The 13,562-nt window shown below is 56.5% G+C and overlaps 1 protein-coding gene across 1 annotated transcript in view; it reads left to right on the top strand.

Moving 5' to 3' along the window:
* The window catches only part of DDX54 (DEAD-box helicase 54), a 17,562-nt gene extending 5,792 nt beyond the window's left edge, over positions 1–11,770 (top strand). The window contains exons 6-20 of the mRNA XM_024208398.3: positions 396–437; positions 2,913–3,008; positions 3,589–3,710; positions 4,227–4,288; positions 5,192–5,323; positions 6,091–6,301; positions 7,074–7,208; positions 7,868–8,089; positions 8,396–8,469; positions 9,057–9,242; positions 9,620–9,762; positions 9,857–9,970; positions 10,325–10,429; positions 10,973–11,070; positions 11,401–11,770. Of these exons, the coding sequence (XP_024064166.1) occupies positions 396–437; positions 2,913–3,008; positions 3,589–3,710; positions 4,227–4,288; positions 5,192–5,323; positions 6,091–6,301; positions 7,074–7,208; positions 7,868–8,089; positions 8,396–8,469; positions 9,057–9,242; positions 9,620–9,762; positions 9,857–9,970; positions 10,325–10,429; positions 10,973–11,070; positions 11,401–11,642 (1,984 nt within the window). The 3' untranslated portion in view covers positions 11,643–11,770. The remainder of the gene's footprint in view (positions 1–395; positions 438–2,912; positions 3,009–3,588; positions 3,711–4,226; positions 4,289–5,191; positions 5,324–6,090; positions 6,302–7,073; positions 7,209–7,867; positions 8,090–8,395; positions 8,470–9,056; positions 9,243–9,619; positions 9,763–9,856; positions 9,971–10,324; positions 10,430–10,972; positions 11,071–11,400) is intronic.
* The last annotated feature ends 1,792 nt before the right edge of the window (positions 11,771–13,562 follow it).

Genomic DNA, 13,562 nt, shown 5'->3' with positions numbered 1-13,562 from the left:
GTGCGCGCATGGCGGGCTGGTGCGCGGCGGGCGGTTACTGAGACGTGTGCGCATGGCGGGTTGGTGCGCGGCGGGCGCTTACCGAGATGGGAGCGCGGCTGCTGTGCATTGGGCTCAGAAAGGATTTCAGAAGCATGGCGCAGATGAAGGCCCCCATTGGGCAGCTTGCTGCTCTCTGGCCAACCTGTTCCTTTAGAGCGATCCCTGGGAAGCTGGGCTCAAGGATCAGGCTCCGTCTCAGCCTCTTTTGCAGAAACCAGGTTGAGGGCATGAGGTGCTTGGCAAAGTGCATGTGGCTCAGTGACCTACCTTGGAGCTTGTTGTCATAAGGGCTGTGTTATGGCTCCCCCTGCTGATCATTATTACCAGCACCTCCGATTCTCTTTCTCCCCTAGGATGGAAGACCAATTTGCAGCTCTGCATGAGAACCCTGATATGTGAGTCTTAATGCTGAGGGGCAGCGACTGTGTTCTCCAAATGTGGGCAGGGGGGGAAGGGTCACAACAGGGGATGGGGCTCATGGGTGGGTTTTTTCTTCTTTCTTTGGAGCATTGAGACCCAAGACGCATCCCACACAATCCATCCTCTAGGACTGCCCTGCTGCTTTTTTCTCTTCTGTAACTGACCTGGAGTATCTGTGATTGGGAGAGTTGGGTTAAGCTGTCATGACTTTCCTTTCCCACCCCCCAGGCAGCATAGTCTCACCTGTATTATTTCATAGACTCATAGTCTTTAAGGTCAGAAGGGACCATTATGATCGTCCAGTCTGACTTGCACAACGCAGGCCACAGAGTCTCACCCACCCACTCCTGTAACAACCCCCTAACCTATGTCCGAGCTATTGAAGTCCTTAAATCATGGTTCAAAGACTTCAAGGTGCAGAGAATCCTCCAGCAAGTGACTCGTGCCCCACGCTGCAGAGGAAGGCGAAAAACCCCCAGGGCCTCTGCCAATCTGCCCTGGAGGAAAATTCCTTCCCGACCCCAAATATGGTGATCAGCTAAACCCTGAGCATGTGGGCAAGACTCACCAGCCAGACACCCAGGAAAGAATTCTCTGTAGTAACTCAGATCCCACCCCATCTAAAATCCCATCACAGGCCATTGGGCATATTTGCCACTAATAGTCAAAGATCAATTAATTGCCAAAATTAGGCTATCCCATCATACCATCCCCTCCATAAATTTATCAGGCTTAGTCTTGAAGCCAGATATGTCTTTTGCCCCCACTACTCCCCTTGGAAGGCTGTTCCAGAACTTCACTCCTCTGATGGTTAGAAACCTTCATCTAATTTCAAGTCTAAACTTCCTGATGACAGTTTATATCCATTTGTTCTTGTGTCCACATTGGTACTGAGCTTAAATAATTCCTCTCCCTCTCTGGTATTTATCCTTCTGATATATTTGTAGAGAGCAATCATATCTCCCCTCAGCCTTCTTTTGGTTAGGCTAAACAGGCTGAGCTCTTTGAGTCTGCTTTCATAAGACAGGTTTTCCATTCCTCGGATCATCCTAGTAGCCCTTCTCAGTACCTGTTCCAGTTTGAATTCATCCTTCTTAAACATGGGAGACCAGAACTGCACACAATATTCCAGATGAGGTCTCACCAGTGCCTTGTATAACGGTACTAACACCTCCTTATCTCTACTGGAAATACCTCGCCTGATGCATCCCAAGACCGCATTCGCTTTTTTAACGGCCATATCACATTGGCGGCTCATAGTCATCCTGTGATCAACCAATACTCCAAGGTCCTTCTCCTCCTCTGTTACTTCCAACTGATACGTCCCCAGCGTATAACAAAAATTCTTGTTATTAATCCCTAAATGCATGACCTTGCACTTTTCACTATTAAATTTCATCCTATTACTATTACTCCAGTTTACAAGGTCATCCAGATCTTCCTGTAGGATATCCCGGTCCTTCTCTGTATTGGCAATACCTCCCAGCTTTGTGTCATCCGCAAACTTTATTAGCACACTCCCACTTTTTGTGCCAAGGTCAGTAATAAAAAGCTTAAATAATATTGGTTCCGAAACTGATCTCTGAGGAACTCCACTAGTAACCTCCCTCCAGCCTGACAGTTCACCTTTCAGTATGACCCGTTGTAGTCTCCCCTTTAACCAGTTCCTTATCCACCTTTCAATTTTCATATTGATCCCCATCTTTTCCAATTTAGCTAATAATTCCCCATGTGGAACCGTATCAAATGCCTTACTGAAATCGAGGTAAATTAGATCCACTGCGTTTCCTTTGTCTAAAAAGTCTGTTACCTTCTCAAAGAAGGAGATCAGGTTGGTTTGCACGATCTACCTTTTGAAAAACCATGTTGTATTCTGTCCCAAATACCATTGACCTCAATGTCCTTAACTACTTTCTCCTTCAAAAAATTTTGTAAGACCTTGCATACTACAGATGTCAAACTAACAGGCCTGTAGTTACCCAGATCACTTTTTTTTCCTTTCTTAAAAATAGGAACTATGTTAGCAATTCTCCAGTCATATGGTACAAACCCCGAGTTTACAGATTCATTAAAAAGTCTTGCTAATGGGCTTGCAATTTCATGTGCCAGTTCCTTTAATATTCTTGATGAAGATTATCTGGGCCCCCCAATTTAGTCCCATTACCTTGGATGTGGTAATATCTGCCTCCATATCCTCATTCCCATTTGTCATCCTACCATTATCCCTAAGCTCCTCATTAAAGACTGAGGCAAAGTATTTGTTTAGATATTGGGCCATACCTAGATACCTCCACTCCATCCTCAGTGTTTAGCGGTCCCACTTCTTTCTTCTTTGTTTCCATCTCTCTGCACCAGGACAGGTGGGTGCCTGGGTGTGGGTAGCACCTTGGCGCTGGCATGGAGTTGTGAGCAGCTGGGTGCCTGCTGCCCATTGGTGTCTGTCATTCCAGAATCATTGGCACCCCGGGGCGCCTGATGCACGTGGCTGTGGAAATGAACCTGAAGCTGCACAGTGTGGAGTACGTGGTGTTTGACGAAGCTGACAGGTCAGTTCATGACATTGCTGTAGCTGAGATTTCACCTTGGGGCATTTGTCAGCCCCTCTGTTCCCAGGGGCTCCCAGTAGGACCCTCTGTCAGCCAAGTGTGACAGCTGCACCACCAGGGAGGAGATGGGGCTTGGTGCCGTGGCTGCATCCCGTGGACACAGAGGTCTGAGTGTGGATTCCCAGTGCCACAGATGGGGAGAGCACTCAGCTACGACAGGCTCTGAGCGCCTGATGAGTGAGATGTGAAGCCAGTGGGGGAAAACAGACCAGGTGAAGGATCTTGGAAAAGCAACCAACTGGTGCAATGATGCCCTTTCTTATCGGCTGATGCTGGGCTAGATCTTCTACTTGCAGGGCCAGCACAGGAGCTGGCATGTGGGATTCTAGGGCTCCTGGGTGTTGGATTTAAGGACTCGTCCTGGGAGGAAGCAGCTTGTCCCTGTGCATGGGGATATGCAGTCCCCATGCGAACACTGCTTTCCTGGGTGCTGCGTGGGATGGTAGGGCCCCAACTGTGGGGGTGGGGTGGCTTGCTAGGTTGTGTGGCTGCTGACTTTGGTGGTGTTGGCCCCCCTCAGGCTCTTTGAGATGGGGTTTGCGGAGCAGCTGCAGGAGATCATCGCCCGGCTCCCCGAGAGCCGCCAGACCCTGCTTTTCTCTGCCACGCTCCCCAAACTGCTCGTGGAGTTTGCTCGGGCCGGTAAGGAACATCCCCCACCCAGCCCCATGCGGGAGAGATGGGGGGCTAGATGGACAGGGGGTAACAGGCTGAATGGCAGGTGAGCTGAGTAGTTTTAGCTGTGCTGACCTGTCCTTTTGGGGGAAGGGAAGGGTTACCCACCTGCTGTTGCCCCGTTCGCCCCAGGCCAGGTGCATCCACGCTGCCTGTGTCCCACCTACTCCTTTCCTCTTCAGTTCAGGGGACCTTGCCCTGTCTCTTGCAAAATGCATTTTAGTGCTTGTGAGAGCAGGCAGCTAATTAAAGCTGGGGCATGGCATGCGGGCAGGGCTCCAACTCCTGCGCCTTGGCTCCACCGGCACATCCCCCCTCCTGACCTGCAGCGCCCCCTGCTGCCCAGTCCAGTATGCCTTTCAGAAGCTGTGATTGCCCCACTGTACGTGTCTACCCGTGAGTCTGCTACCTTGGCCTGTTCTTATCCAGTGTGAATTCAGGCGCCCCTTGCCCTGGGCTCATGTTCTCCTGCCTCATTCACAGGTCTCACTGAGCCAGTCTTGATCCGGTTGGACGTGGAGACCAAGCTCAGTGAGCAGCTCAAGGTGAGATGCGCTTGGGGGTCTTCAAGGCTATTGAGTTCGGGAGGGCTGGAGTAGAGGAGATTGGGGCCGTCTCTTGGTTCTGGGCCTGTACAGCACCTAGCAACATGGGTTCCTGGTCCATGTCTGGGCCCTAGGCTGTAGTGCAATACAAATTACAACTCCCCGTTTGTCTGAGCTCATCCCAGCAGAGCCCTCAAGCTCCAAAGAGCACTGCTGTCGGCTGGCACTGGGGAAGGAGGTGGAGGACCAGCAGTATGAGTTGTATGGCCCTTCCTCCTCAGCCCCTGCTGGGAGGGCCCTGTGTGTATATGCGCCTGCCCTTCTCTGGACTGCTGCATTTCACAGCTGCAGGCAGTGTGCAGCGCCCCCTCCTGGGGCTAGTAACTGACGCGAGGGTGGACGAGGTGCTACCGTGAGCCTGATCCCATCAGGAGCCTCAGTTAAGTGTGGCCCTGACAGCATTAGCTGGTGTTGGCACCTGTAGGCAGACTCGGGTAGAACCTGAGCCCAGGTGAGGCAGACGGACTTTCAGGGTGGTTCCCCCAAGCCTCCAGGGAACCAGTTTAGATTGGAGGGCAGGGGAAACCTTCCATCCCTTCCCGTTAGCCCCAAGAGGTGCTTTCCAGACAGGGCCAAAGAGCTGCCCAGCCAGAGGTGCCAGACAAACCGAGGGTGGTGGGCTGCAGCACAGGGCTGTGTTATTTCACTGGTAGCCTCTAGAAGCCTCGGTGGTGGATCAGGACACCGTGGTGCTGGGCACTTTACAGCACCTGCCTCAGTCAGATTGAAGAGAAAGCACAGCCTGCGTTGTTAGCCCCAGCGTCTCTGGCTTCTGAAGCTTCCAGGGGTGTCATTGAGGGGGCAGGGAGGGACTTCCCACCTCACCCCTCTCTCCGCTGGCAGCTGGCCTTCTTCCATGTGCGCGCAGATGACAAGCCGGCCGTGCTGCTGCACCTGCTGAGGAGCGTGGTGAGGCCTCAGGATCAGACAGTCGTCTTCGTGGCCACCAAGCACCATGCGGAGTACCTCAAGGAGGCAAGTCGGGGAGCCAACGCGCCATGGGCCCGACACTACCTGTGCTGCGCAGGCTGCTGGGCCTGGGCCCAGGCCTGGTGGAGCCGTGGGAGACGTAGCAGGGGGTGGGGATACATGCAGTGCTGAGACCAAGGCAGAAGGGGCAGCTCCCACTAAACCCTGGCGGAGAAGGGGGAGCTGCTGGGGGTGCTGCTTCCCCAAGGCAGGGAGGAGGGGGAAGGAGCACTCTGCTTCTGTGGCTGCTACAGGCCTCTGGCTGAACTGGTGCCTGAGCAGTATACAGCAAGGTTGGTGTGCTGGGGGGGGCCCTCCTGCCACGTGCCATGCACCAGGTGGCAGGGGAGAGCTGGGGGCTCATTACCTGGGTCTAGTTCTCTGTGTGTGTGGTCGGAGTCGAGTCAAAGTTTCCTTCCCAAGACAGGCCCCTGCCTGAGCTTCCACTGACTGACTCCTGTGTCCAGGAGATGCCAGGGAATGTCGGAGGCTGGTGCTGGGCTGCCAGGAGAAGGAGGGGCATTGCCGATGGACATTACAGCTCTCTAGGAGGGTGGCGTGGAGAGATCTAGCATGCTGCTGCTTGGCCAGCCTAGTACATGGAGGAGGCAGGGATGCCGAGGGGAGGGAGGTGCAGCCTATCCTGAAGCTGCCAGATGGAATCTCTCCTCCCTTGGCTCTGACTTACGTTGAGGTCCCCTGGTCTCTGGGGTTGTTCTCCCCTGCTGGGGGCCCGGGCGCTGACCTCTGCTCCACCCTCCTCCTCCCTCCAGTTGCTGACAGCGCAGGGCGTGAACTGCACCCATATCTACAGCTCCCTGGACCAGGCAGCCCGGAAAATCAACATCGCCAAGTTCGTGCACAGCCAGTGCGCAGTGCTGATTGTTACCGACGTGGCTGCCCGCGGCATTGATATCCCCATGCTGGACAATGTCATCAACTACAGCTTCCCTGCCAAGCCCAAGCTGTTCCTGCACCGTGTCGGTGGGTCTCTGGGGCTGGCCGGGCTGCGGGAGGGGGCTGGGCTCTAGGGCACAGCCACCTGTCCTGCTTCAACTGATCTGCTCCCTCCCGCCCTGGTCACAGCTCCGCCAGGCTGGTAAATGCCATGGAGGAGGGAAGCCTCTCCGCCCCCAAATATCCTCCCCACTGCCCCCGCTGGGCAGCCACGTGCCATTGCCGGGAGCCATTGCTGCAGGGCGTGTTGTTAACACCTGTCCCAGCCTGGACTCCCTGCTGCTGAATGCTGTCTGGGCTGGAGCCCTCGTCCCGGGGCTGGGCCCTGCCCAGGACACTGGGGGAACGCAGCATTTCAGGGAGGGGCACAGGAAGGTCTCAAATCTCAATCTGCGGGGCAAGGCCCAGGTAGCCAGCTAGGCCAGGCCCAGTGGGAGGGCGTGTGCAGTTTGGGGGCTATTCCCATTAGTGGCACGGGCACCATTTGCCGGATCCCTTGAGAGCAGCGGAGTACATGCTGAGATTCACCATCTGCAGTGGGCACGAGAGGGCGAGAACACCGTGCCATCGTCCAGCCCTCCCCCGGATGAACAGTGTGATCCCCGCTGAGCGTGGGGGCCAAGCTTGGCTTCTTGGCCTCAGTCCCCTTAGCAGCTTCCCTGCCCCCGACCAGAGTAGGCACATTAGCCAAACCCTGAGTCCGTGGCTGTGGTTCCTAAGAGTGGCTCCACACTGGCTGAGCCAGGGCCAGCAGCCCTGGAGTTAACACAGAGCTATTCTGCCTTGCTTTCCCTCCCAGGCCGCGTGGCCCGCGCTGGCCGCAGTGGCACCGCCTACTCCCTGGTGGCATCAGATGAGACCCCATATGTCTTTGACTTGCACCTGTTCCTGGGGCGCCCGCTCACCCTCGCCAGCCCCCACGAGAAACCCTCAGGTAAGGTCCATCTGGGCACTGGCCCCTCGTCCCCAGTGGGGGGGGGGGGGGTGGAGTTGGGGGTGGGAGCTCTCACTTGGCATTCCTGCTGGGGCTGGGCTTGCCTGGGGAGAGCCACGCCATGGCTATGGTGATGATACGGCCAGCCTCGCAGGAGGGCTGGGTCTCACTCCCCAGGCTGGAGTGAGGAAACACCTTGTCTCTTACAGGCCTAGATGTCTGTGCTGGCTAACAAAGGGGTGATGGGGAGCTCTGGCAGCAACACCGAGCTCCCCTGCATGGCAGGATGTGCTGATGGGAGGGTGACTCTTGCTGCCAGAGGCCCTGTCTGCAGATACTCCACCCTGGCACAGGAGTGGGAAATCTGGGACTTGGAGACCATAGGCAGGGGATGCTCTGGGTGGAGGCAGGGTGTGGAGAAGAGATCAGCTGTGTATGTCTTTAAAGGTTCCAATTGCTCCACCCCTCTTAGCCTGTGCCTTGTCCCAGTGGGGCCCAGCCCCCCCATTGCAGAGTGCTGCTGCAAAGGCCACTCTCCAGGTCCCTGAACTGGGTGCAATCTCCGTTCTCCCCATCCCAAGTGGACACATGGGATGGGCTGACGCATGGGACCCCTGGGGAGAAGCTGCAGGTCCCGAACCCCTTCTGTCCTGTTGCAGACGGGGATGGGGTGTTTGGCAGAGTCCCCCAGAGCGTCATCGACGACGAGGAGTGTCTGCTGTTCACTGACCATGAGAGCTCGCTGGATCTGCAGAGCCTGCGCAAGGTGTCGGAGAATGCGCACAAGCAGTACCTGAAGTCCCGTCCTGGCCCCTCGCCCGAGTCTGTCAAGAGGGTGAAGGAGCTGGACTTCTCCCTGCTGGGCATCCACCCGCTCTTCAGTGAGTGCCTGTCTCTGTCTGCGCCCTCCTGGCACGGCGAGAGCAGCAGCGGGGCCCATTGGGTGAGGCTAGGGCAGGAGCTGCTCCTGCACTGCTCCCTACCACCCTTCCTGCTGGAGCAGTGGGGCGCTCCCCATAGCCAGTGCTCATCCAGCATTGCCTACAGCACACCCTGCTGGGGGAGATTGGGCCTGGAACAGCTGAGAGAACGCTGGCGTTTCCTGCTGGGACTGGGAGCTTGGATATGTATTAGGCACTCACTGTTCTGTGTGTCCCTTCCTCTCTCTCTGGGCTCCTGACTTGAAGGTTCTTGCTTTGGGGAGGATGAGCTGGAGAGACTGAAGATTGTGGACAACATTAAAACCTACAGATCCAAAGCAGTGAGTACAAGCCGTGATCTGACACCAGGCCCCGTGCCTATTCTGTGGGGAAGGGAGCTCACGCCAAAGCTGCCAGCGGCATTGCCTCGTGTCAGAGTGAGGGGGCTGGCCTTTGCTAGCCCCTGACTTGGGCGTGGTGCCAGGGGCAGCGACCCAGCCAGAGTGCCACTGAACTGAATCTTGTCCATCCACCTTGGCAGCCCAGAGAATGAGGCTCACCCCTGGGGGGGGGAGGGGTAGCATTAACCCTCGCAGCACCTCTATGGTGCAAGGGAGTGTGCTTTAGGGATCGCTGCCCCTTCACTGAGATGCAGCTGCCCAGGAGTTTAAGGTGGGAACCAAGGAAGCTGGGACTCAGCTGCAAGTACTGCTCCTCAGGCTCTGGGAAGATGCTTCCTACCTACACCAGGGTTGCTGGGATGCTGCTGGGCCAGCTCCCTCGCTGTGTTACAGGTGCTGAATGAACAGTTCCACCAGCCCCTGGGACCAGAGACCGCCAGGTTGAGCTGCGAGCCCAGCCCAGGGAGAGCGAGGGGAGGGGTCTCCCGGGGGCAGGCGTCACTCACGGGTTCCATCTCTCCGACCAGACCATCTTTGAGATCAACGCCACCAACAAGACCCTGGCCAGCGATGTGATGCGAGCCAAGCGGAGCCGCGACCGCAGCCTCATCGACAAGTACCAGAGGGGGCAGCAGGAGAGACGGGCTGGGGCTGCGCTGGGGGGCCAGGACCCAGCAGTCCCTGTCCCTGAGGAGGAGGAAGCAAACCTCCAGGTATGGACTTGGAGGGTGCCAGCTTCTCAACCACATCCACCACAGGGCCTGCCTGGGGACTCTGGGAAGCAGCCTGCCTGGCTGGCCCCGAGCCCTGCACTGTGTAGTGTCAGCCCATGGCTGGGGGCATCAAAGGGCTGGCTAATGTCATGGCCCCGGTAACACTTGCCGGTCTGTGTGTTGAGATGGGGGCTGGTGTGACTGTGCTGGGGGCAGGGAACAGTTTGCACAATTGGTAGCATTGCACAGCGGCAGGGGTTGGGTGGGCATCTGTATCCAAGGCACCAGCTGGGTAAGCTGGCTTAGCGGGGCCTGCCTGGAGAGTAGGGTGGGGGGTTGGCTGTGGACCTGGCCCTCCTGTCTGATCTGTGTCCCAGGAAGTGTTCTCCGCCGTGGTGGGCAGGAAGCGGAAGCGGCACCAGGTGGGAGAGGGCGTCGGGAAGAAGCAGCGGCATGAGGTGCAGCGAGACGAGGAGTTCTACATTCCCTACCGGCCCAAGGACTTGGAGAGCGAGCGGGGGTGAGTCACTTTGACCATCGCCCCCAGCGGCGGGATCCCCTGCTTCTCCCAGCTCCCCGAACTCCTCTGACTTCTGCCTTTCCCCTGTGTCCAGGCTGAGCATTGGCAGGGAGGGCAGCGCCTTTGAGCAGCAGGCTTCTGGCGCCGTGCTCGACCTCCTGGGGGACGAGACCCACAACATGAGCAAGACCAAGCAGCTGCTCAAGTGGTAAGTGCCTGACCTGTAGGGGGCAGCAGCAGTCCAGCGAGAAAAGGCTCCTGCTGTGGGGAGGGCCATGGGGACAGCTGCCCCTCACACAGAGCACTCCCCAGCAGGCAGCACCAAATGGTGGATTTTGCCTGATCACCCTGTCCTTGCTCTGTTGAGGGCTGGAGGTGTGAGTGCCACGGTGCCAGCTGAGGGTGGGATTCTCTCCACCAACCAGTTGGGCTGGGGCTTGATTGCTTGTGCCCCTGGGGCTTGGGGGGAGAGCTCAGTCTTCCAGGTGGGGCTGATCGATGAGCCCCCATTTCTCTCTCCCCCGCAACGCCATTCCACCCCGCTGCCCTGCCTGCACTCCAGGGACCGCAAGAAGAAGCGGTTTGTGGGGAAAACTGGCCAAGAGGACAAGAAGAAAATCTGCACAGAGAGTGGCAGGTACATCAGCGGCTCCTACAAGAACAACCTGTATCCTTCCAGACTGGGGCTGGGCTGGGGGCACTCCTGACAGGCCGGGGCAGAGGCAGGGCAGGGAGTGACGTGTATCCAGCCATGCCCGAGGGCTGTTGCTCTCTGTCCTCCCAGGACTTCCTGACTGCAGGGCAGCGTGGTGACTGCAGAGGGTGCGTGTCTGAATGGCAGGGAGCAGCCGTTTCCAGCAGCAAGGGGCTGGGCATTGCTGTGGCTGCTGCAGAGGGGCAGAGGCAATAGCAGGATGGCGTGGCTGCCTGCTGGCCACTGCCGAGCTTTGCAGCTGGGGAGCTTATGAACTGGGGAGCTAGGAGCCTGGGCTTCCTTCCAGGAAAGTCTTCTGCCGAGGGAGAAACAGAGCGGTAGCAGGCACAGGGGAGAACGCTGCAACTGCCAGCCCCAGCCTGCAGGGCCCTCTTCCTTCCCAATGCCTTGGGGCCCCGAGCTTGAAGAGGGGAAGCGCAGGGATTGGGATTAAGGTGAGGGGAGAAGTCGCGGAGGGCTTGCCCCCCAGCCCTTTCCTTAACCCGCCGCCCCCAGCTATGAGAAGTGGAAGAAGAAATACAAAGTTGAGGAGTGGGACTCCGAGGAGGAGGCGGGGAGCGAGCCGAGAGGCGGGGCGCATCGCAAGGGCAGAGGTGAGTGCCTGGGGGTGAAGGCCCTGCCCTGTGCCGACATTGGTGCCTGGGGGATCCAGGCAGGCTGAGACCCAACAGGTGGCTGATATGCAGGATAGCGTCCACATCACTGCTGGCTAGAGAACTGCTACCACCCCAGAGCCCAGCCGGCTGTGCGGGGCTCCGCTCTGTGTGCCAGCCCCTGTTCCCCGCTAGAGTCCATTCCCCTTGGCATGGCTCTCTAGCTCAGTCCCTGACCCGGCGTCGTGGCCCCAGGGCTAGGTGCCTGTGGGGAGATGAGCAGGGGGAGAACTCCTGGGGAGGGCTTTGAGTAATTCATTCCCCTGGCAGGAGGCAAGCGGCTGGCGCCCTCCCCCGGGAAGCACGGCTCCCAGCAGGGCAAGGTGCACTCGGAGCTGAAGAGCAAGCAGCAGATCCTGAAGCAGAGGAAGAGGGTGGCCAAGCAGAACTTTCTGCAGAAAGGCGGCCTGAAGCGGATGAAAGGCAAGAAGCGGCAGCGGGTGCAGGAGCTGCGCAGGACGGCGTTCGGCCGTGGTGCTGCCAAGAAGGGTAAAATGAGGAAAAGGATGTAAAGAATGGAGCGTGGGAGGGCAGCAGGTGAAGGGCTGATTCCGAGCCATCTCCCCTTTCTGGGGCGTGAGCTGCCCCGTGCACACTCCGCCCTGGGCAGGCACCATTAAATGACATCGGTTGGTTTTCAGTTTCTGTTGGATGTTTGTCTCGAATGCAGCTCAGGGGCGGGGGAAGATGGCGGGAGTGCTGGCCAGGGAACGGAGCTGGGCAGGGGCAGGGCTGGCTGCCTGTCCCTCTAGTCAGTACCTCCTGAAAGTCTCCAGCAGAAGCTGTTATGATTGCTGAAAGATGGCCCTAGTCTGGACTGGTTTTCACCAACTACTCACCCCTTCTCCCAAAGGACGTTCCTGACATTGCATGAGGCTGCTTTTAAAAGCCGTTTCTGATCATCGCACCTTCCCTCCCCCTCCCCTGTGGACAGCAGCAATGCTTGCTGCTCCCTGATTTCATTTGTTCCTGGAGAGCCCACTCTCCAGAAAGTGTAAGCTAGACCATGCATGAATTTGACCTCAAAGCCCCCTGTGCAGAAAGGTGGTAGCAGAGAGGGGTTTCAGAGAAGAGCACTTACTTTCTGGGCCTGGCTGCAAAATGGTATTTATGTAATAAGAGCTATAGATCTCGGAGTGCATTGCAAAGGAGGTCAGTATTATCCCCATTTTACAGATGGGGAAACTGAGGTACGGGGAGCGACTTGCCCAAAGTCACCCAGTGGCAGAGCCAGGACTAAAGCCCAGTTGGAGTCCCAATCCTGTGCACTGTCTAATCATTCCTGTCCAGCTGTATTCACCTGGTAATTCTATTTCTCTGCCTCTAGCCAGACAGATCCTTAGTCTCAGGGCTTAGCTCCTTACCCAGCTGCGGATACTCCCCTGCCTCTTCAGCATTGTGACCATTGGTGGGAGTAGTAAGTGTCCTCCAAGCTCCCTGTTGCCTCTGACACACCATCCCCTCCCAACTATGTCAGTTGTGTGGGAGGCAGCGCTCCCACAAAGAAAAGCCAATGCTAGATCAAGAGATGATCAGAAAATCTATCTTTTAATAAAGAACCCCCAAAACTGTTGGTGAGAACCTGCACATGTGCTTTCTCCTCTGATAATACCAGCTGTGCAAGGTCCTCCACTCTTGGCACATAAAAAGATGGAGGGATGTCCCCAAAGGAAAATGAATAAAGGTGCAATGGGCAGCCACAACATGGCCAGTACAATCTGGGACAGTTAAAGATACTTCTGCAATCCAGTGTCGCCTATAACAGTGCAGGTGGCAACAGGCAGCATGTGCAGTCCCTGAGCCAGCCACCTGCAGTGAGAAAACATCACTTGCTTGAGACTTTAAGTGCTTCCTGGGTCCCCTTAGCTGTTCTCTCCTGCTCAGGGCTGCGTGGCAGTATGCAAAGTGGGGAAATTGAGCAGAGTTTGACTTGCCTTTAAAAAGGGGCCTTACTTTTTTTTCAGCCTAAATTGAACTAAGCTTTGTATCAAAAGTCAATGTAAATAATGGCCCACACTTTTTTACTCCAATAAACAATTTTTTCTATCGTCTTTCAACCTCCTTGCTGTGCGTGCAACGCAGACAACAGCCTAAGGGGACATTGGCTGGAGAAACTGACCCAGGCGAGTTTGGGCCCAGCTGTTGTGAATGCACACAGTTTGGATTTTGGAACCTTGTTTAACTAAATCAAGGAGGTGATGAAGTGTTTTAAACTGGGTCAGGTTTTAAACTTGCTGCTTTAATCCCTGCATTGCTCAAGGATGGAGCAAAGTATTTCCCCAGAGGGGCTGCGCATTCTACATCAGTCCTGATGTTACAGAAGAAGGTTGGAAGACTCCAGACCTCGGGGTTAATGGTGCATCAGTAGGCAGAGTTGATGGCTGGAAATACCTGAAGATCACTGACTTCTGTCCCATGCACTTCAGGAGCCT

This window comes from Terrapene carolina, unplaced genomic scaffold, assembly GCF_002925995.2.
Source record: "Terrapene carolina triunguis isolate 2854851 unplaced genomic scaffold, T_m_triunguis-2.0 Scaffold951, whole genome shotgun sequence".
Taxonomy (NCBI): Eukaryota; Metazoa; Chordata; order Testudines; family Emydidae; genus Terrapene; species Terrapene triunguis.
This window is presented reverse-complemented; position numbering and strand designations above follow the sequence as displayed.